Source organism: Lepus europaeus, chromosome 10 (assembly GCF_033115175.1).
Source record: "Lepus europaeus isolate LE1 chromosome 10, mLepTim1.pri, whole genome shotgun sequence".
Classification (NCBI taxonomy): Eukaryota; Metazoa; Chordata; class Mammalia; order Lagomorpha; family Leporidae; genus Lepus; species Lepus europaeus.
In genome coordinates this window covers 111,772,876-111,795,637 of record NC_084836.1, presented here as the reverse complement: position 1 = coordinate 111,795,637, position 22,762 = coordinate 111,772,876, and the positions used below count along the sequence as shown (strand labels likewise).

General features: G+C 56.8%; 1 protein-coding gene across 1 annotated transcript; it reads left to right on the top strand.

The window, feature by feature from the left end:
- The first annotated feature begins 1,241 nt into the window (after positions 1-1,241).
- On the top strand, positions 1,242-21,672 carry SDC4 (syndecan 4). Its single transcript, XM_062204259.1, has 5 exons — positions 1,242-1,331; positions 12,767-12,905; positions 13,971-14,017; positions 15,628-15,826; positions 19,696-21,672. The coding sequence occupies exons 1-5, from the start codon at positions 1,269-1,271 to the stop codon at positions 19,845-19,847; spliced, it is 600 nt and encodes a 199-aa protein (XP_062060243.1). The 5' UTR covers positions 1,242-1,268; the 3' UTR covers positions 19,848-21,672.
- The last annotated feature ends 1,090 nt before the right edge of the window (positions 21,673-22,762 follow it).

The following is a 22,762-nucleotide window of genomic DNA, read 5'->3' as shown; positions in this document are numbered from 1 at the left end:
TCTGTTATGGCCTGGGAAAGCAGTGGAAGATGGTCCAAGTGCCTGGGCCCTTGCACCAGTGTTGGGGATCTGGAGGAAGCTCCTGGCTCCGAATCTGCTCAGCTCCAGCCGTTGCGGCCACTTGGGGGGAGTGAACCAGCGGATGGAAGACCTCTCTGTCTGTCTCTCCCTCTCACTGTTTGTAACTCTACCTCTGAAATAAATAAAATCTTAAAAAAAAAAAAAAAGCCTACACATGTCAGTTCAAACAAAATCCCTCCCCCCAAATACAGGTGTTTTCCATCAAGTGTTGCATCCTTGGATGAAGAACCGCGATGAGGCGGGTGGGCGGGACGGGGCTATGCATCCTGGTACCCTGATTGATCATAAGATGCGCCCCCCAGCTCCAACAGCACCTGTGCTAGCACTCCCAAGATGCTTGGAGCAGCTCCAATCCTGGCTCTTCCCCGCGCACTGTGAGGAGATGAGGGCTTGCAGACCAGATCTCAGAGCCGGCAAACCTTCCGGAAAGTTCGAAATCTGGAAGACGAAGAAGCCCTTCAAACAGGTCAGGCACCCTGCGGCCCATCCGGGACTTCAGTACAGCCCCCAACTTGGAATGCTTTCTCCGTTTTTACACGGTTGGGGGGAAAAGTCAAAAGAACCATTTTTCACACCGTGCGAAGGCGATAGGAAATTCAGAGTTCAGGGTCCACAGAGAAGGTCTTATTAGAAGACCGCCAGGCTCACTCCTCCGAGCGCTGGCGCGGCGCGTGAGCCGGGACGCCGCGGTTTTCGGGTCCGCAGCAGACGGTCAGACCCGCGAGCCCTGGAAAAGGCCGCCCTAGGCAGGAGCCGGCGGAGCCCCGCTCGCGCCACCGGGGTCACACTCGGCACGGGAGGTCGTCCCCCACCCGGCGGCGCGCTGAAGGCTGGTCTACACGGACGAAGCGGGGCCAGTCCTCAGCCCCCGGGCCTCAGTGTCCCCAGCCGTGAAGTGGGGTGTGCCGCACGCATGTCCAGGGGCCCCGGGAGGGGAGGACTGGGGTTGACTGGGAGCTTGGCCGGCGCGCACGGGCGGGTCCCTCGGGGTTTCCAGCCCCACCGGGAGGCGCAGCGCCCCGCAGGCTCGGAGTTCGCGGGGGAATTCCGGGCGGGGTGCGGGGGGCGGGGGCGGGGGTGGGCCGGGCCGGGCCTGGCCGGGGCGGGGCCGGCCGCTATAAGTTGGGCCGCGCGCCCGCCCCGGGCCACTCGCCGCAGCCTGCGCGCCCGCCCTGTGCCGCGGTACCATGGCCCCCACTCGCCTGCTCGCGCTGCTGCTGCTGTTCCTCGTCGGCGCCGCCGCAGAGTCGGTAGGTGCTTGGGGACCCCCGGGCGGGGGGAGACGAGCCGGTGTCTCCTTTGTTCCTGCGAGCCTGGGGCGGGAGGCGGGGGGCCATGCGGGGGGCTGCGCCGCCGCCCCCTGGACGCCGAGGCCGGGCAAACTTGGCTGGAAACTTTGCTCCGGGACTGGCTCCTCCGCGCGCCGTGCGCTCGAAGCTCGTGGCTCTCGCCGCCTGCCCCGGCCGACGTGACTAAGCCGGTGTCAGCGCTCTGCCCCCGCCCCCTCGGGCCTGTCCCGGGACCCCCGGGCAGGCTCGGAGTCCGCGTGCCGGGAGAGGGCAGCTGTAGAATCCGGGTGGCCTGGGGATCGGGGAGGGGGTTTGCTGCGTGTGCTCCGAAGGGGGGAGGGGTTCCACATGCTGGGGAGCGGGGAGCTGAGCCCGCGCCTCGCTTCTGGACGCAGCCCCGCCGTCTCACTTTCGCCATCTGCACACAGGCTGGGCGCGAATGGGGGAGCCGCTCTGCTTCTTTAGGGTTCCATAGAAAGGTGGGAGTCTGACCTTCCAAGGGCACCCGGGGAGGGGCCGCTTGGTTAGAAGCTGAATCTCTGCAACGAGACGGTTCGTTTCTGCCCAGCTGGCGCCCCCCCCCCCGAGGTTGAAGCGCCCCCCTTGGCTGGGGTGAGGGCGGTGGGGGCAGAAGGCCCTAGAGAGCTCGGAGAAGCCTTTCCTTCTCACTTGGCTGGTCTCCCCCGTGCTTTCCTCCCTCACCCAGGGTTGCAGCCCAGCAGCCAGGAGGAGAGAGGCAGCCGGGGCTGGGGGCTGGGGGCTAGGGCGCGGAGGCCAGAGATGATCCGAGGGAGCCTTGCAGTTTAATCATTAAAGTTAATTGCTTTGAGAGACCTCGGACTACTTAGGGGCAAAGCTGGCTCTGCCTGGCAGGCTGAGGCCACAGCCAGCAGCCCAAATCCCGGGCCCTCGGGGACTTAATCCAGCGTTCAGCCCTCTTGGGGTGCCAGGCACTGTTCTAGTAGCTTTCTAATAGCTCCTTCCTCCAGCAGAATTCCAACAACACCCCACTGTTTACTGTTCTTCCTCTGGTCCTGAAGCTAGAAAGGTTAGTAACTAGCCGAAGGTCACACAGCTAATTAGGGGCCGAGTCAGAGTAAATGCAGGTGGCCGGGCTTCCACGTTCCTGCATTTATCTTAACTTCTAGGCTTCTGCTACTGGGTGTCTGCCGGTGGACCCTGGGCAGCTCAGCGCTGGTTTAGAACCTGTTAGGGTTTTAGGCTGGAAGGCCTCTGGGAATTCTGGGGTGTGACGCCTTCCCAGTCTGAGGGCAATTTTGCCCAAAGGTCAGTGGCTTAGCCAGGACTAGAACCCACGTCCTCGGCCTCCCTGGAGCCACGCACTACACTGGCCCCCAGGGGAAGTGGCTGGTGCCAAGCAGGTGGGAAGGCCTTAAAGGGGACTCTGCCTGGGTGGGGGGGCCCTGGAGGGCTGCTGAAGTTGTCAGAGGGACCCTCACACTCCCGTTTCTCCCCAGAGCTGCTGAGCCGGCAGGTGCTTGGGGTGAGGAGCAGACAGCTGTGTCCTGGGGGCAGTCGGAGGATGTGGTTTGGGGGAGGGTGCTGTGGCAGCCCTGCAAAGGGCCACCCATTGGTGGGGGAGAACTCAGCCAGGACAGCTGCTTCCTGAGACAGGTGTCAGTCTCTTATCCTGACCTTAGCACTCCCCTTCCTGGCTACCGTCATGACCTGCTGCTGCCTCTCGCTGGGCTTCCCGGTTTGTCCCCCACCCCCTCAGGCTGTGGCTGCAAAGGGCTTGGGAGAGGCGATCTCCTGTGCCTATTTTTTTTTCTTGTTGCAGGTAGAGAAAAGTGAAGCCAGGAAGAAGGGTTTCCCTAATAGCCATTAGGGTTGACTGAGTACTTTGCAAATGCCGGGTCTGGTGCATTTTATCCTAGCATGGTGGGGATTGTATTATGTCCACTGTCCAGATGAGGGAAAGTGGGACCAACATGGAGAAGCAGAGAGCACCTAGGCCATCTGAATCTCTGACCAGCAGTCCCCCTCCCCAAATGCTGTCTGGGCCCCTTCCCAGCGTTAGGATGAATGTCTTTTCCTTGGGTGGCCCCCTTCTCCCATACTGCCACAGGTTCTGGGGAGCAGAACCCAGACTGGGTACCCAGCACCCTCTCCTGTCCTGTTTGGCGGGGCTTACCATCGCTAAACCTGTTCTTCCTGTCCAGCCGGGAGCCTCCCCCCTGCTCTGCTTTCCTGCCACTCCCTCTCTGGCCAATTAAAGGCAGCCTTGTTTTGGGAGTCAGCCCCCCACCCCCCATCCCTCAGCAGCCAGAGAGGTGTTAGTGCTCAGGGACATGGCCCTCTGACTTGGCCACGAGGCCCGGAGGCCCGGGCAGTTCTGAGGAGGTGTCCCCTACCCACCAGATGTACTTGAACTTCAAGACATTTCTGGTCTGCCTGAGAGTCCGCTGCTTGATTGCCCCCAAGTGGAGCTGGGGGCGGAAGTCTTGAGTGGTCCCTGAGAGCCACTGGGACTTCAACTCCTGGGCCTCGAAAGTTATCAACCCCCCCAGGCAAATATTTGGAGGGCCCCGTGAGGCTGAGGAAGTGGGCTGGTGTTCCCTGTCTATAAAATGGGTGTTTGAGCTGGACGCCTTCCACAGCCCTCGCCAGCTCTGATATTTGATTAATAATTAAGTGCCAATTGCTCAAAAGGGACTGTGGAACCCATAAGAGCATCTAAGGCATTCCCCTACCTTGGAGAAACTTGTACTTCCCCGGGGAATGGATGCACACCACCTCATTCTGGCAGAGGGGGGGAAGTGCCCCCCCCACACACACACACCGAGGGCAGGAACTGTGCTCTGTTTGAGTGAAATACCCGTCCTGTAGCTGGTACTTAGGAAATGCTTGCATGAAGAACAATTCATGACCGTAACTTCACGTTTCTCCACGGCGCACTGAGCGTGTGCGTTCCTGGTAGGAATGCCTCCCGGGGATACGGAGGTGGGTGTGATGCCTCTCTTTCTGCGGGAAACTGATGCTCTGAGAAACGTGGTGGCTTGGCGAGGTCAGAACCAGGTCTGACGGTGCAAGGCGTCTGCCTGAATGTCCTCCGAGAACTCTCCAAACGAGAACGTTGCTGGGTTTGAAGGCAGAGCCACATTTCTGTCCTGCTGGGTGACCTTGGGCATACGGCCCCCGTGTCCCCAACTCTTAAATGAGGAGGCTGGATACTGCCTTCGAAGGGTTCTTGCTGCCCATGGAGGAGGGGAGAGGCGCTTTCTTGGCCTCCCTGATGAGGCGCTTAAACAAGTCCCAGTCTCTGAAGAGAAGTGGGGTGAACATTCAGCTCCTGCCTTTCTCCAGCTCCTAGGAACCGAGGGCTTTTCCAAGGACTTGGAGTGCTGAGCGTGTCTGAATGAGGAACTGGGGTAGCCAGGCTGAGCTGCCAGCCCCGGCTCCCTGTGGGGAGGAATTGGCCCCTCGTTGTCCTTCAGCTTCCTTCAGCCTCCCGGACTGGGGGTGTGTGTGGTTTCGAAATAAATATTTAAAATCAGGGGCAGGGGCTGGACAGGGCTTTGTGAGTCACTGCAGACTGGCACAGCCTCCCTGAGTCACCCACTTCCTTTCATCCTCTTGGCTAATAGGATGGCTGCGTGCTGGCCGTGCAGGACCTGGCTGCAGGACCTGGCTGCGAGTCTCACCTCCTCCTCTGGATTCCCCGCCCCACCCCCGGCCTTGAGGGAGGGGTCATATAGGAATTGCTCCAATGAGGCCCTCAGCCTTCACAGCCCCTTGCCTGTGGGTGGACCTTGACATTGCACGGAGTTCAGCCAGTCCTCAAAATCCATCTTTAGCCCTCTTGCAGAGCAGGTGGCATTGTCCACCCACCTCCCCCCAGAGCCGACCTGAGGCTGCACCAGGTCTGGGTTCCCAGAGCAAAGCAGGCACAGCTGGGGTTCTATCTGACTCCAGGAGCCTCTGTCGCCCCCTCCTTGCTTCCTGGGGCTGGCAGGAGGGCACTGAAACAGTGGTTTGGAGTCGGGCAGATCTAACTCCAGCTCTTACTTACTGGCTCCGTGGCTTTGGACTTGCTGCTCAAGCTCTCTGAGCCCCCTAGCCTCAGGCCTGAGAGGGGGGAGGTGTCCCTTGGTGACAAGACCCTTCCTTGCCCAGGCCTCCTGGACGCCAGGTGCTCTTTTGAGGATTCCACCTGCCCCAGCTCCTGGAAAGCCTTCTCAACTCCCCCATAACCATATCCAGCTCCATAACCGCAAGGTGGGAAGGGAGGGGTCCAGGGTGGTGCTTCAGAGCCCAAATCTCCTATTTGTTTATCTTAGAAGTGGGCTGTTTGCTAATTATCAGATGAGTTTATATTTAAACAAGAACCAGTTCCCAGCAACCCCACCTCTCCCACCAGGATCTGCAGGGGCCCCATGCTAAGCTGCTTGCAGCATGGAGGGGCGGGGGGGGGGGGCGCGGGGTGCAGGGGAGAAGGGGCAAGGGCTTCGCCAAGGGTACCTGGGACCCCTCCTCCCGATGCTGCTGCCTGGGGCTCGGAGTCTCCCTCCTGTGTTGAAGGGGCACGGAGGGAGGCGCCTGAGTGCTTTGGGGGGCAGGGAGCTGGGGACGGAGAAGGTGCAGTGCTGGGAGGGGGCAGCTTTCCCTGCCTGTGCCCTGGAGAGGGAGGAGTGCCCGGGAGGGTTTAACCCCAGAGACCAGAAGCCTGACTTCTTGGCTGGTTTGCCTTTAACTCCCGGTGACCTTTGGACACATTCTTGCAGCTCCAGGGCCTTTCTGGTCTGGGCTGCAGGAAGCCCCGGGGGGCTTAGAAAGCGGGCACATTTCACAGCCACCAGACCCGAGTCCCCTACCCAGCTCTGTGGCGTGCCCAGGGATACACAGCTGGTTAATCAGTCACTGTTGATTCGAGAGTCCCAGTGTCCTGTAAAACACCTGTGTCACTCGAGAGTCATAACTGGTGTTTGGCAAACTTGTAAAAGCTGGCCTAAGTTTAGTTTATTATTAGTGGCTAGACAAGGGTTCTCAGCCGGGCCAGAGGTCGGCTTCCGGGAGGCGGTGTCTACACACTTGAATGTGTGTAAACAGATGGTCCTCGGGGTTCAGGCCTTCTCCGAGGACTCTTGGACTCCCCCAGAGATCACCCTGATCTTATCCAGCTCTGGCTTTGACCTTCCACTCTCCCCTCCCCATTTCCCACCTCCTCCTCGCCCCCACCTTCGGGCCGGACTCCCCCCTTCCTTGCCCCCTCTTGTACCCTTCATGCCCAGGGAGCTGGGCTGCCCCAGTTTTCTCTGGCACAGTAGAAGAGGCTGCCAGTCAGGTGACACCTGGGGTGATGGAAAGGGGAGGCCGGGAGAGGCTGGTATGTGTGGAAACAGTGACTGGGCCCGCAGGGGCGAATGGCTGGGCTGGGCTGGTCACGCGGAGTGGGGACGTTCCTGGCCTCAGGGAAGCCAGGAGACGTCTGTGGGACACGCTGACCGGCTCTGGAGCCGTGGCTTCCCCGGTGGCAGGGGAGGCTGGGAAGGGGCAGGAAGCCAGCGCCCAGGGTCGATGCGATCAGCTGCCCAGAAGGCCCTGGACTCTGTTCTGAGAACAGGAGGTTTATTTACGTCCTGGGAGCCTGCCGCCTGCTCGCCGATCCAGCAGGGACTTGGGATCCAGCGCCTTGGTTTCAAGCTTCAGCTTCAATGCTCCTCTGTCTCCAAGGCCCAGGGGGAGCCAGCCCCTCCCTCCCTCCTGTCTCCACGGGTAATCGGAGCAGGATCCAGTTAGTTGGGTTACCAGGCTCACCACAGAGGGAGGCTTGTCTCTCTGACCCTGGCCTTTTACAGGTGGGGAAACCGAGGCCCAGAGGGAGTTGCCCAAGATAAGCCAGTGGGGTAGTGACAAGGGATGACCAGCTGCTGGCAGAGGGATTCCCAGAGGCTCCAGATCCCTGCCCCCGCCCCCTCCCCCGCCCCCCGGTTCCCAGCTGGCACCCCGGGATCCTGGAGTCCTTGCTGTGGGAATGGGCTGTCCTGGGGCTTGGTGAAAAGCTGGCTGCTGGCAATGCCAGGCCTGGCTCTCTCCAGACCGATTGTGTTCAGAGTAACCTGACCTTGCAGTGGGAGAGCAGACATTTGAACCCCTCTCCAGCCAGCCCCCACCCCCAGATCTGGCTTAACCCTTCAGGTGCCAGGGACCAGACAATGGATTGGTATGATGTGGTATTTTTGGCCTTCTAGGCTTTTTTTTTTTAAAGAGATTTATTTATTTACTTATTTGAAAGTCAGAATTACAGAGAAAGGGGGAGAGAGAGAGATCTTTCATCTGCTGGTTCACTCCTCAAGTGGCTGCGATGTCCCAAGTCTGAAGCCAAGAGCCAGGAGCTTCTTCCAAGTCTCCCATGTGGGTGCAGGGGTCCAAGGACTAAGGCCGTCCTCTACTGCTTTCCCAGCGCATTAGCAGGGAGCTGGATGGGAAGTGGAGCAGCCACGACTCCATAGGGCACCCATATGGGATGCTAGTGCCGCAGACAGCTTTAACCTCTCGCACCACAACACTGTTCCCTGGACTTTTTTTTTTTTTCTTTTTTGTCCCCAAGCCAAGCCCTTTGCTCCTTCGAGGAAGATGGAAATGGTCTTTCCGTTGTCTCTCTCTGCTTCCGGCAGGTGCTTGACGCTGTGTGACCTTGGGCAGGCCTCTGCCCACCTCAGGCTCCTTTTCTCTGGGACACTTTGGAGGGATCTTATTGGTTGTTGAAAAGTCTCTGCTCTCAGATGCAGAACAAGGCATGGCGGGTACGTGCTCGGCGGGGCACACCCGCGTCTCTCTCCAGCTTCTCTCCAGCACAGAACTGCTTCTACAGCAGTAATCCCCTTAGTCAGGCACGTGAGGGTTAATAATAGCCACTACTCCTTGAGCACCTGCTGTGCACCAGGCTGGATCCCTCCTGCATTTCACTTAATCCTCATCCTCCTGAGGTGTTACAAAAGGGGAAATTGAGGATTTAAGAACTGAAGGAAATTCCCAGGCTCCTAAGGTTAGGAGACTGCAACTTGCTTGTGGAGCTGCCTTATTTGCACCTGTCGGTGATGGAGACTCTATTGTTGTTCCTCAGGTTGTGCCCATCTGGGGAGAGGGTCAGGGAGGTGACTGTCATGGAGCCTGCTGGGGGTCTCCTACCAGAATCGCTCCGAGTCCAGCAGTTGGAGCCCAGGGTACTCGGCATTCCTCCTCCTGCATGAGTTTGGTTTGCCCGGTAGCTACCTCCTGAAGGTTGGAGTGCAAGTCCCTGACCCTTCGACCCTTGGGGGCTGAGGGAGGTGGCAGGCTGGAGGCTGGGGGAGGCGGCAGGCTGAGAGAGCCTCTCGTTAGTTTACAGTTAACCAAGCCCTGACGGTGAACTCCTCCCTGCTGCCCCAGCCAAGTTTCTGTTTCTTTGTTTAAGCAGTATCACTTTCACCTTTGTTTATTCCTGAGGGGGTCGGGGAGAGGCCAGAGCTCTGGCCTGGACTGTGTGTGGTGGACTGTCCAGGTAGGGTGGAGAGGTGAAGGGTGGGATTCGGTGCGAAGCCTGGCTGTGGTTAAGGCATGGTCTTGAAAGGTCTGTGAACCCCAGCTCTGTTGCCTTCTACTGTATGACCCTGGAAGAATGAGTCAACCGAACCTCAGTGTTCTCATCTGCGAAATGGGTAGAGCACCATACAGGGGTTTAGTGCCGATTCTATGAGCAGAGACAGAAAGAACCCATCAGGGTGACCAGCACAGGTGGGTAGTCCTGGTCGTCAACTGTGCTTTTCCTGAGGTGACAGAAGCTGGGGGACCCATGGGACAGGGTAGGTGACGTTTTCCCACTTTCCTGACTGTGGCTTAAGCACTAGGTATAGGAGCTGTAAGTGGAGTGCCCGCCGCTGCCTGCGGATTCGCTGAGACCCTCGGGGCAGCTAAGACCCTTGAAGCAGCATCGGCCGGGAGCCAGGAGCCCCAGGTCCAAGTCCAGCTCCACCGCCAGCTGCTTGGGCGCCCTTGGCGGAGTCTGTTGTTTTCTAACCTGTTTGGTGATAAAAGGAGAGGGCTGGGCTTGGTGGCCTCAGGTGCCTTCTGGTGGCAGGTGTTTGATCCTATAGAACAAAAGAGCACCTTGCCCAACCCCACCTCTTTTCCCAGATAGGCTGGGGAAGAACCCCCACATCTCCTAGCTGCAGGCACCCACCAGCCGCAGGGCTGGGGTCTCTGCGGCTCAGCTCCACTGCCTGGCTCAGCTGGGGATGTTGGTGGGAGTCTGTGAAAGGGACAGAGAGGCAGGGAGACCCGAGGGCCCTGGGAGAGTGCCTGTGCGTGCGTGCACACGTGAACGCGTGCCTGGGCAGGGAGGGCTGGGCTGAGCTGAGAGCCGGCCACAGCCTTAGCCAGGAGCAGGGTGGGGCTCCTCCCTGGTCAGGGCTGGGCCTGGCTGCTGGGTGGCCTGGCTATTCACAGCCACCCAGACTGAATAGGCCTTGTCTGGAAAGGGCGTGCGGGGAGGGAAGCATGCTGGTGCCTTCCCAGACCCTGCCTTGCCCAGCGGAGAGCTTCCTCTGCGAGTGGCCCCGGGCAGAGAAGGGGCACTCCTGGAGAGCCAGCACACTTGAATTCCCTGTGTCCGCCCCCAGCACCGCCTCCCAAGGCCCCCACTTGGAGGGAGACGGAGGCTCCCGCAGCGTAGCGTTGGAAGATGGTAAACCTGCAACCTTCGATGATTCGCTTGCCCTTCTGGGAACCTGATAAAAAAACAGGGATGACTGGGCGTCCCGAAGGAGGCAGAGCTATGAATAAGCCGGGGCCTGGGCTGCAGAATCCTTGCTCCTCACCTCCTCTCTTGTTTTCATTTCTCTGATGGGAAACAGAGGTTGCTCACAGCCGATGTGCGCCCTTAATCCCACGGCTGTTTGGAAACACCCCTCACCATCGTTACACATTACCAGGAAGGCTGGGAGGGGGGACAGGACCAGCGCTCCACGGCAGAGGAGGGGTGTGGAGGAGTCCCTGTGCCCGGGAGAGGAGCCCCAGTCCCTGCCTTGAGGACTTGGAGCTCCCACACCCCACAGCCTGCCAGGTCAACAAATGGCCAGTCTCCTGGCTGGGCAGCCTGGAGTCGGCTGGTGGCCCTGTGTGCACGTGTGTGCGTGCACGTGTTTATGTGTATGTGGCGAAAAGCCAGCTGACTCATGCCCAGGTTCTGGTCCACTCTGGCCACGTTCTGCCTGTGTGGCATCAGACCAGGGCCTTTCCCATCTGAGCCACCGCGGCAAGAGGGGGTCCAGTGTGAAGACCTGCTTCCCACTAAGTGCTTCGGTAAGTCCTGTCACTTGGGAAGCCAGAGAGGTCCTGACCCCCAGGGGGATTTGTGGCCGGAGATGAGGGTGGGAGCACAGTGTTGTCGTCCCCCCCCCCCCCCCCCCCAGGTATAGGCACTCGCACATGGAACCTTCCCCGCTGCTGCCAAACCAAAGCCACAGGCTGGGGCTGTGTGCGGGGGCTGGAATTCCAGCGCCAGCAGCTCAGCAACTCCTGATTCCCGAGTCATGAAGTCATCGCCAACCAGTGCTTAACCCCTTCTGGCTCCCTGCTCCGAGTGTGCCAGGCCTTCAGCAGAGGTTCCCCACCCCCCGGGGGCAGAGAGGGATGCCTGCCCACTGCCTTCCTCCCAGCTTGGCCCTGCTCCCCTCCTGGAATCCAGCATCCTGCCCTCCATGGGGGTGGGGATGGGGTGGGGGTGGAGGAGGGCCAGGGAAGAGGCTCCGCCCACCTCTGCCCGCCTCTCCCAGGAAGCCAGTGGGGAGTGCTGGAGGAACCTGGCCCACCCAGCTTTCCCGGGTCTCTCCTTTGAGACCGGACAGATATTCCTGATCAGACTCCCTGCTGTGTCCCTGGCAGTGTCCACTGGACGGGCAGTCAGGGGCAGTCAGAATCAGACCTGGCCTTTCAGTGTAGTTAGCTGGCCGTGTGACCTTGGGGATGTCGCTGTCCAATTCTGCGGAAGCTGGAGGCAGGGACTCCCAGAGTCTCCAGCTGGTGTTTTGTGTTTCTAGACCTGCCCCTGCCTCCTGCAGTTCCGGAACCTGGAGAAGAGAGTCTTGCTGGGATTGTGTGTGTGTGTGTGTGTAACAAAAACCCTAATTATTCTGGCAAATAGTAAGCACTTCATGTTCATTTTACTGAGATAATGAACCTTGCTCAGGGCTGCTGTCCAAGTCTAGAAGCTAGTGGACAGGGTGGGCATACAAATGTTCCTCTGCTCTTTTTTTTCAAGATTTTTATCTGATTTATTTGAAAGGCAGAGTGGCAGAGGAAGGGAGAGAGAGGTCTTCCAGCCACTGGTTCACTCTTCCCAGTGGCTGCAATGTCTGGGGCTGGGCCCGGTCAAAGTCAGGAGCCAGGAGCTTCATCCAGCTCTCCCATGTGGGTGCAGGGGCCCAAGCACTTGGGCCATCTTCTGCTGCTTTCCCAGGTGCGTTAGCAGGGAGCTGGATCGGAAGCAGTGCAGCCAGGACTCAAAATGGCACTCTGATGTGGGATGCCAGCGTTGCAGGCAGCGGCTTAACCTGCTGTGCCACAGTGCCAACCCCTGTCACTTGTCTTTGGGAAGCTGCTTGGTCAGGGTGGACCTAGGCTGTCTTGACCAGCTGGGTCCTCGGGGGGTGTGGGCCAAGTGACACTAACAGGTGTGGAGTAGATGGACGGTGGAGGCAGGGGCTGTGTCCCCCTGTGCCCTGCGTGAAGCTGGCGGCACAGCTGGTCTGTGGCAGATGTTGGGAAGACGAGACTCTCCAATACACAAGTGTGCTCTTGAGTCACCAGCTCCGGGCAGCGCCCCATCTCGGGCTGGGCCGGGGTGTGGGTGAGCCAGCCCTGTCTGTCCCAGCCCAGTCTGACTCATCTGGGAAAGGTGCTCCAGACTGGGTCAGACCAGAGGCCGCAGCCCACTCCCTGCCCCGTGTGAATCAGCTCCCGCTCTATCACAGGACCCAGGAGCATCGCATCCTAGGGCGCGGCTCTGAAGCCAGGCAGCCCCCCCCCCCCCATACAGTCCTTGCTCCTGCACCTGCCACTTGTGTTCCCAAAGGAAAATGATGTAAAGTCTCTTTGGTTGTAAGATGAGTTAATGAGATGTTGTCAGAGTTGAGAAGAATGGGGCCTGGCACGTAGCATGTGCTCAGTAAAGTGGTGCCTGGTTATAGTATTAATGATTGATTGTTACCACCTTTATTGTTTGTCTTAGCCCAGAACAGGAAAGAGACTTGCCTATGGTGATGCGGCAAGTCAGAGGCAAAGAGGGGTCTAGGCCCCAGCTCTGCAGACCCTGGCCTGGTCCCGTCTGGGGGCTGGGGCTGCTGTAGGGACTGGGCGGGGCTGTTGGCCAACGCTGTCTCCTTTCTCCATCCCAGATCCGGGAGACGGAGGTCATTGACCCTCAGGACCTCCTGGAAGGCCGGTACTTCTCTGGGGCACTACCAGATGATGAGGACGCTGGGGCACCCGGGCAGGAGCCTGGTGACTTTGAGCTGTCTGGCTCCGGAGATCTGGGTAAGGAGGACATGGGGGGCAGGCCTGGGGCGTGGGGCTGGAGGGAACAAGGTGGGTGACCTTGGGCTTGGCTTTTAGTGGGAATTTTCCGACAGTGTCCCTCCTCCCCCTCAGACCCTCTCAGGCGAGTTGTTTGTGCTGGGAGTTTGGATTTGTGGTTCCTGAAAACCAGCCTGACCCATCCTCATGGGCTCAGGCCTTTGGTGGAGAGCAAGGTCAAGGTTAAGGTCAAGGCGGGGGAGGACCCATAGAGTGCTTTTCCCTGGAAACGAAAAGTGCCAGCTCAGAAGTGTGGGCAGAGGAGCAGGTGGGGAACAGAAACCCTGCTTCAGTGGGGGGTGAGAGGGGATGAAGGGGCGGAGACCTCTTGGGGCTGGTGCTGCTCATGGTTGTCTTTGATTTCCTAGCCTTGGCTTCTGGTCCAGACAGCTACTGAGACACATGTGAGCAAGGGTTGACAGCCAAGGTCTGACCTTTGGTCACATAGTCCACTCTGTGCCTTGGTTCCCTGATCGGTAAAATGGAAGTCCCGATGCGAGTACTTCAGTGTTGTGGGCACCGAACTGACTTCAGGTTCTTGGCACACGTGATGTGTGTGTGTTTAAGTAATCTTATTGTATGCAGTGCGATACGGGATGCCTATAGATAGTGAAATTAATCACCTTATGTCGTTACCCAGTAAATGTTTTAATATTGCAATATGTGGTCTAGTACTGCAGTTAGAATCTTCCTTATCCAGCAGTCCCGTGAGGATCTTGTTAAGATGCAGATTCGGCCTCAGTGAGCCCTGACATGCTACATTTCTGCCCTGCTCCTGGGTGGTTTCCGGATCACAACTTCACAGGCAAGGGTTTGGATGCGACAAAGCAGCTGCCCGAGCTACCAGCTCACGGGTTCGGGTCTTAGCCCCATTTACAGATGTGATGACTGAGGTTCAGGCAGGAACCCTCACTTGCCGCATTTAGGGGTCTGGTTGTAAGGCAGGACTCCCAGCAGCCACGGCTTAGGAGGTCACCGTCTGGGGGTAACGGCCCTCATGCTCACTCAGCCACTCTGGCCTTGCAGATGACGTGGAGGGGCCCAAGATCGTCCCTGAAGTGGTCCAGTCCTCGGTAAGCAGCTCTCCACACCTTGTTCCTCTGGAACACATCTGTCGATGGGCCAAAGGCACAGCCCTGCGGCAGGGGGTCTGACACCGCTCTGCGACCAGGGTGTGTATCTGTGGCCCTGGGCTATCTGAAGACGGGCACAACGGTGGGTCCCAGGCAGGCTGGCAACACCAGCCCCTTTTCTTGGCATTTATAGCTCTTTCTCCACCCTGATATCCAATTATAAGTACAGTTCTGCATATCACATTTTCACTCAATGTCATAATTAAAGCATTCTTTACTCCCCTCCCTTTTTTTAAAGATCCATTTGTCTATTTTGTAAATCAGAGCCACAGAGAGAGGGAGGGAGAAGGACCTTCCATCTGATGGTTCAGCTCCCTAGATGGCCATCTTGCGCTGCTTTTCCCAGGCCACCAACAGGGAGCTGGACTGGAAGTTGAGCAGCTGGGACATGAGCTGGAGCCCACAAAAGATGCTAGTGTCTCTGGCGGTGGCTGCACCTGCCACACCACAACGCCAGCCCCCATTCTTGTCACTTTTATAGACTATGTGAAAGTTCATCTGATTCTCCTTACTAATGGAAAAGTTGCTTATAATTTTTTGAAGAAATTTTTTAAAGATTTATTTATGTTAAAAGCAGAGTGTGTATATATGTGTGTGTATATGTATATATACATATGTATGCATATATATGTATATGTATGTGTATATGTGTGTGTGTGTGTGTATAGTTGATGACTTTCTTTGTATGGCCCACAAATGATGCTGTAAATACCCAAATGGCCCTGGGCAGACACCAGATTGCGCACATCCGTCCAGTAAGAGTGTGCCCTTGGTCATACCTATCTCCCACTTGGGAGAGATACACAGCCATCTCTTAGTGTCCGTGGAGGGTTGGCTCCAGGACCCCCTGCCCATGGCAAAATCCATGGATGCTCAGGTCCCAAGCGGTGGTGTAGTATCTGTATACAATCTACACATCTCCTATATACTTTCAGTCATCCCTAGATTCCTTACATATATATATATAGTGCAATATAAATGCTATATAGTTATTACATATACATACTGTTACAAAAGTGCACAGGTTGAGAAGAGATGCAAATATTTTTTCTTTCTTTTTCTTTTTCTTTTTCTTTTTTTATTTTTAAGATTTATTTGAAAGGCAGAGTTACAAATGGTGTGACAGCCAGGGCTCGGCCAGGTCCCTGCAGCAGCCTGCTCTCCCACTTGGAAAGCGTCTTAGGCTTTCTTTCCCAGGCACTAATAGGGAGCTGGATTGGAAGTGGAACAGCCAGGATTCGCACTGGTGCTCATGTGGGATGCCAGCATCGCAGGCAGTGGCTTAACCCACTATGCAATGACGCCAGTCTCACAAATATTTTTGATCTGTGGATGGTTGGATCCTACGGGTGCAGAGAGCTGACTGTCCTAGGAAAACAGAGGATAAGGATTTTGGTGGCATCATGGAAGTGTTTGTGGATTCTTGCCCCAGGGCCACATGGTTCAGCCAGAGAGAACCAGACTCTCCACCTGACTGCCCCTGTCCCCTGCCCCCTGCCCCAGATGCTGCCCTCACCACGCTCAATGGTTGTCCCTGCTTTGCCCCTCAGGTGCCTCTAGATAACCACATCCCTGAGGATGCTGGGCCTGGGAGCCAGCTTCCCACCAAGCCCAAGAAACTGGAGGAGAACGAGGTTGTCCCCAAGAAGATCTCCCCCTTTGAGGAGGACGACGACATGTCCAACAGGGTGTCCATGTCCAGCACTGCCCAGAGCAGCAGCGTCTTTGAGCGGACCGAGGTCCTGGCGGGTAAGATCCCTGCTCCTCCAAGAGGCATGGCTGCCTTTGACCCCTCGGGCTTCCCGGGAATGGAGGCCCTGGCTGTGTGTCTGGGTGGAGGGGGAGGAAGGCTTGCTTATCCAGAGCAGGCATGGAGTCATTCCCTTGCCTTAGGCTCTTGTCCCTTGGTTTTCAAAGCACTTATGCTGGGGTTTGGCATTTGGAAGTTAATGATTAAAAGTTAATTTCCCTTGAAAGCTAGAGGCTCCTAGGCTTTCTACTCCCTGTTGTATCACTTGGCCATCTACTGACCTTGGCTGGGAAGCTTTTGAATAAGATGAGCCTCAGTCTCTTTGTCTGTCAAATGGACACAGTGACCCCTCCCTGAGTTGGTAAAGTGAAAACTGAAATATGGAAGACTTTGGCAAATGCTACAGGGCTGTCCAGGTTTGTTTGGGTTGTCTGTCTTTGAATCTTCACTGACCCTCCAGTACGTGGGACACAGATTATCTTCATGGGGTGGAATAGGGGGCTGAGGCCTGGAGGGTTAAGTGTCTGGCATCAGGTGAGAGCCCTTGGCTGTTGGGGCTGCCAGCTGCAGTGTTGGCTGCCTCCCTGTTCTGCCGCTGGGTATAGATGGGGTCTCCAAAGCTGGGGACCGGAAGACATTGTCAGAGAAACAATCCAACTTCCCTGTTTTTGTGTTTTTTTAATGTTTATTTATTTGTCTTCATCTCCTTGAAAGGCAGAGTGACAGACAGGAAGAGAGCTTCAATTTCCGGGTTCATTCCCCTCAAATGCCTGCAAAAGCCAGAGCTGGACCAGGCCAGAGACAGGAGCCCAGAACTTCATCCAGGTCTCCCACGTGGGTGGCAGGGACCCAAGGACTTGCCATCAGTGCCTCCCAGGGTGCTCATTAGCAGGAAGCTTGATTGGAAGCAGAGTGGGCGCTAGAGACTCTGCTACGGGAGGCAGGTGTCCCGAGCGGCGGCTTACCGTGCTGTGCCACAAAGCCTGCCCCACGTCCCGTAGGTTTCCAGGCCTTGGCTGAGACGCAGTGTGGATGAGCTGGCCTGGTGAGCGGGCACCCAGGGCCCATGCTGGGTAACTCCTGTCTCCTGGGAACCAGTTGGGCCAGCAGCTCCACGGAGGCTAGAGGTGTAGGGAAAGAGCCCTGGGCAGAAGCCGACATCCTGCCTCTCTCCAGGACAGATGAAGCATCGGTTCCCTTGGCCTGTAGCCCCGGGTGACTCTGGGCCTGGTTTAGCCCTGGCCCTGGCCTCCTGGTACCGAGCCAATGTTCTTTTCACTTTTCTTCCCCATCCCAGGTGTCCCAGGTGTGGGAGGGGCCCTGGAGGTCCAGACTATGCCTCAGAGGTGAAGCCTCCTCCGTCTGTCACCAACCAGAGTTTCGTGTTTAGGTGGCAGATTTTCAGTTTGCCACCTTTTTTCACACTTGTAGATTTTAGATGTCAGTCAGGCTTGGTGTTGATCAACAAAAGCTTCTTTGCTTCTCAAGAAAAATTCAAGGCCGGCGCCGTGGCTTAACAGGCTAATCCTCCGCCTTGCGGCGCCGGCACACCGGGTTCTAGTCCTGGTTGGGGCGCCGGATTCTGTTCCCGTTGCCCCTCTTCCAGGCCAGCTCTCTGCTATGGCCTGGGAAGGCAGTGGAGGATGGCCCAAGTGCTTGGGCCTTGCACCCCATGGGAGACCAGGAGAAACACCTGGCTCCTGGCTTCGGATCAGCACGATGCACTGGCCACAGCGGCCATTGGAGGGTGAACCAACGGCAAAAAGGAAGACCTTTCTCTGTCTCTCTCTCACTATCCACTCTGCCTGTCAAAAAAAAAAAAAAAAAATCAGAAATAATTGATTTAGTCCAAGCAGCTGTTTTTTTTCTTTTTTGTTTTTTGAAAGATTATTTATTTGAAAGTCAGAGTTACACAGAGAGGAGGAGAGGCAGAGAGAGAGAGAGGTCCTCTATCCACTGGTTCATTCCCCAGTTGGCTATGATGGCCAGAGCTGTGCCGATCTGAAGCCAGAAGCCAGGAGCTTCTTCCAGGTCTCCCACATGGGTGCAGGGGTCCAAGGACTTGGGCCATCTTCTAGTGCTTTCCCAGGCCATAGCAGAGAGCTGGATCAGAAGTGAAGCAGCCGGGACTTGAACTGGCATCCATATGGGATCTTGGTACTGCAGGCAGCAGCTTTACCTGCTACGTCACAGCACTGTTCCCAAGCGGCTGTGTTTCTTACACTTGGGGAAACCGTGGCCCAGGCTTTGGATCACGTGGCCAGAGAAGAACTGAAGCCAGACTGTCTCTCTCTTGCATTTGAGACTCATACAGGGATGAGATCCTTAGTGAGAAGTTACTTGTTCAGCCCAGTGAGGTGGGACCCTCCATCCATTCCAGTAGCTTCTACACAGCACCAGAGGGGCAAGGGATCCAGGGTGCTTATTACTTCGCTTTAAGATTCCTGTGCGCCTCGTTGAGTCCCCACAACAACTTGAAACTGAGGCCAGGAAGTGGGGGCCTGAGCTTCGGCTTGGCTGTGGCTCTGTGGGGAGTCCCAGCGCCGAGCAGGGCCCGAGGGGGGAGCCGAGTTGCTGGAGGGAAGGGTCAGGACTGGGGTTGGTGCCCGAGAGTCCGGTGCTTTGCCTGGCACCTTCCGGGGGCCTCTGAGTTGCCTTTTTATAGGATTTCTGTCTGGGCCCCTCTGGGCCACTCCGCCTCCACTGTGTGCATGGATTTGTGATGTGTGCAGGGATGGACGGTTAATCTCCTTAGCCTGAGTCAGACTGAGTTAGAGGAGTCAGTCGGCCATAACGAGGATTCCGTGAGCCGTCCCTGGCCCCCAACAAGCAGGAATGGGTCGTTCAGGCCACCTGCACGGTGGGCTGAGCAGCCCTCACCCAGGGTTAGAAGCCCGCACCTGCCCGACTCCAGCCCGGTGCTGCTCTCTGAGCTGAACGCCAGTGTCACTTGTGAACTGTTTACTGCTGTGCCGGCGCCAGTCCATGTGTCCGGGACATGGAGGAAAATGACACGGGCTTGCATGAATGAGTCCCGGGCATGGGCTGTGTTCTGCACACTTGAAGTAGATACATTCACTTAATTCTCGGGATGAAATGTATGAGAAACTTGCTATGGTTTCCACTTTTTTTTTAAGATTTATTTAATTTTTTATTTGAAAGGCAGAGTTACAGAGAGAGAGAGAGATCTTGCATCCTGGTTCATTCCTCAAATGGCCGCAATAGCCAGAGCTGGGCTGGTCCATAGCCAGGAGCCAGGAGCTTCTTCTGGGTCTCCCACGTGGATGCAGGGGCCCAAGCACTTGGGCCATCTCTGCTTTCCAAGGTGCATCAGGGCGCTGGCTCAGGAATGGAGCAGTCAGGACCTGAACCAGTGCCCGTACGGATGCCCGGGTTGCAGGCGGGGGCTTCAGCTGCACCACAGCGCCAGGTCCCAGAAATGGATTAGCAGGTTTATTTTGGAGCAAAAAATGGTGAGACCGATGCCTACAAGACGTCTTCAGAAAGTTTGTGGAAATGGGTATTACGAAAACACCAGGTGTGGATTTCACCATTTTTTTGCACCTCATCAGCTGATCTCTCCATTTCGTTTCCCTGCAAACTTCGTGAAGGGCCCCCCCCCCCCCCCCCCCCCGTCTGAGGGTCCCCACAGCCTGCTGTTTGCCTTGTGGCCCGCTCGGTGATCAGCCTGTGTTTGGGACACAGGCACAGGTGAAGAGCGCCTTGGCCGCTTTAGCCCCGCGGTTGCCGGTGGCCCGGCATGCGGCTCTCCTCCCTGGGGTGGGACCTGAGGGTCAAGTCCATGAGGGGCGTGGCTCCACCAGGGGCCCCGCAGCACTCAGCCTCGCCTCCCGCTCTCGCCCTGCAGCTCTGATCGTGGGCGGCGTCGTGGGCATCCTCTTTGCCGTCTTCCTGATCCTGCTGCTGCTGTACCGCGTGAAGAAGAAGGACGAGGGCACCTACGACCTGGGCAAGAAGCCCATCTACAAAAAAGCCCCCACCACCGAGTTCTACGCCTGAAGCGGCCTCCCGGCCCCGGCTTGGCTTTCAGCGGGGGAGGGAAGCCGAAGGATTTTGAGCGTTAGGGTTGAGGGCGGCCAGGTGAACACTGACGCCCCAGTAGCTCCGGCTCCGATGACCTTAATGGCAGAAGAGGCAAAGTCTTCCTACTGTCCTGCCTAGTTCTTGATTCTCCGAGACTCGGTTGCCCCGGCAGAAAAATGGGTTTCAGCGTGGCCTTTCTGAAGACAAGCCTGGGACTGGATCGGTTTGTAAGTTCCAGATCAGGATCTGGACCAGGCTTCTCAGCACAGGTGTCTTCCAGAGCCCCTCTGAAGCCAGGCGGTAGGGGGCGCTGTGAGAGTCCTGGCTGGAGGAGCAGCCCCGGCAGCCGCCTCCTCCCGCCCTTTCACATCTCTCCAGGACTTGCGAGAAGGCACGAAAACCACCCGCACCTTGCGCTGTGTCCATCAGTGGGTACCCACGATCCCACAGCGGGATCGCTGTGCTGTGTCTTGGGCCGTTCTAAGCAATTTCAAGTGACTTTTGGAAATCAACCTTTTGTATTCAGGGAGGGAGGGAGGGGAGAAGAGCTGAAAGTTCATGCCGAAATGGGTTTGTAGAATATTTGTAAATCTATTTTTAATACGCGTGTGTGTTTTTAATGGTTCATTCCTCTGTGCGGAGTCCCCCTGCCCGGGCCAGAGCGTGGGGGCGCCTACATGGTCTTCACTCCTGCACATTTCCCCAGCACCTGCTAAGTTTGTATTTAATGGCTTGTTGTTCTTGGTTCTTGAAAATGAGAAAAGAGATGGAGATATGATTTTATTATTTTTTTTTACTTTATTTATAGCTTCAGATAGGGCCTCTCCTCCTGTCTTCTCTCCTGGTTTTAAACCTCCTTCCTCAGTATTTCACCCTCTCCTGTTCAAGACTTAGGCCCTTTCTGGAGCTGCTTCCTCTAAGAAGTAGCTTTGGCTGAGACGTCATTTTTTTTTTTTTTTTTTTTTTTAGCAAATCCCAAGATATAACCCAGGGGATGGTGGAGTATTTGTCCCTGTGTTCTTGTAATATATTCTTCTTCCTTGGTTCTAGAAAAATAGAAATATATATTTTTTCAGGAGATAGTGTGGTATTTCCGGTTTGTGTTGGCTGGGTGGTTGAGTGAGTGGAGTTTTTGTGGCCGGTTAGCTTTTCTTTACCTCTTTCTCTTGTCCCATTCTTGGTGCCTTCTCCTGATTGCGCTGGGTGAGTTGAGGGTGCGGATTCTGCTCCCTTTTTGCCTTCTGCTGGGGGCCCAGCTGGGCTCCTTTGGTTTGCTCCCTCCAAGCTCTAGGGCTGTCCACTACAGGACGCACATGTGGCTGTTGAGATTCAGGTCACTTCCAACCACAGTTGCACTGACCACATCCTGTCTGTCACCACGTGTGGCTGCGGCTGTGAGCGTTTCCACCTATTGGAAGGAAATAAACTGGCTTAACCAGTTATGGCCTCGGCTCTTCTGGGATGACCCTTGTCCCCCCTGGGCAAGGGGAGGCCGGGGGGGAAGGGCTGATCAGGCTCTTATCTCCTGAGAGGAGAGGCTTGGTGGGTTAGCCTGGGCCACTGTGTCTTCTGACCCCACTGGCTGGGGTGGAGGTAGTCCCCTCCCTCGCTGCACTCAGCAGTCCTCGGCTCCCCCCAACACCCCAACCTGGGGTCCCAGCTGGCTGGGTCCTCTCTACCCCCACGTCCGCTTCCTCGTGCCATGTTGGAGCGAGCCCCTCTGTGTAGCCATTTCTCATACTGTTGTCTGTTACTGATTTTTTTTTTTTGATAAAAAGATAATAAACCCTGATACTTTCTAGATTGCCTGCCTCTGTCATTTTGAAGTTTGTAACAAGTCATCCATCCTTTTTCTGGGCTCTGCTTGGTCTTAGTGACGCATGGGGCAGTTACCTTGATCAAACATTCTCTGGGGAACCAGTGTGGGGCAGAGGTAAGGAGGCAAGGAAGAGCCGGAGACGTGGTAAGACGTCGGACCATGTGCCCTGGTGGCCTCTGGGTGGCATCACATCTTAAAACACAAACACAAACACAAATCCCTGGAGTTTTGCCATGTACAGAAATCAGCACATTTCTCATTAAAGTCCTGACTCCACTTCCCTGGGGAACTGTCCACCTGGGTGGCACCACGTGGGAGCTGCTGGGAAGCTGACGCCTCTGCCCGGCCACCGCCTCCGCCAGCTTCACTCAGGTCACCTGTGTGGCCTCTGGGGACCCTCCCAGGGCAGCTCTGAGATGGGGAACGTTTGGTCAGTGCTCAGTAAGCGCTGATAGCATCAGTGTCCTTTTGGAAGTGTGGTATTAGCTCCAGAAGGCCCTCAAACCAGTTATCTATGGCTGGGTAAAGTTGCCCCCAAACTCAAGGCTATGTAAATATCTCACAGCGTTTCGGAGGCCAGGATTTAGCTGGGTGGTGCTTCTGGGTCTTGTGAGAACGCAGTCACAATGTGGGTCAAGGCTGCAGGATCCGCTTGCGAGAGGCCTCGGTCACGTGTCTGGCCTCGTGGTGCTGGCTGTGGGCAGGAGGCCGCGTGGGGCTGATCCTCATGAGGTGGCAGCTGGCTGCTCTGAGGGCGAGTGATCGAGAGAGCCAGGCGAGGGCTCCAGCACCCTTTAGGAGGGCCCGGAAGTCGGACCTCACAGCTCTGGCCTGTTCACGGCAGAGCAGCCCGCAGGGTGGGAATAGCAGGAGGCAAGACTCGTTGGAAGTCCTGAGGGCAGCTGACGAGGCCTCATTACTGGCCAGCCCGGCTCAGGGGCTAGTTTATCTGGAGAACAGATGGGAGGGGCACAAGCTTATTCCAGAGAACCGGGCAGGGGCTCAGAGTGGATTCTGGATGAAATCAGGCCATTTCTGTTCGTGACCCAGCCAGTTTCCCGAGGCAGCAGAA

Coding starts and splice junctions, on each gene's coding strand:
- SDC4 (XM_062204259.1), top strand. CDS start 1,269: ATGGCCCCCACTCGCCTGCTCGCGCTGCTGCTGCTGTTCCTCGTCGGC. Junction 14,018..15,627: donor CTGAAGTGGTCCAGTCCTCG/GTAAGCAGCTCT, acceptor TTTGCCCCTCAG/GTGCCTCTAGATAACCACAT. Junction 15,827..19,695: donor GCGGACCGAGGTCCTGGCGG/GTAAGATCCCTG, acceptor CTCGCCCTGCAG/CTCTGATCGTGGGCGGCGTC.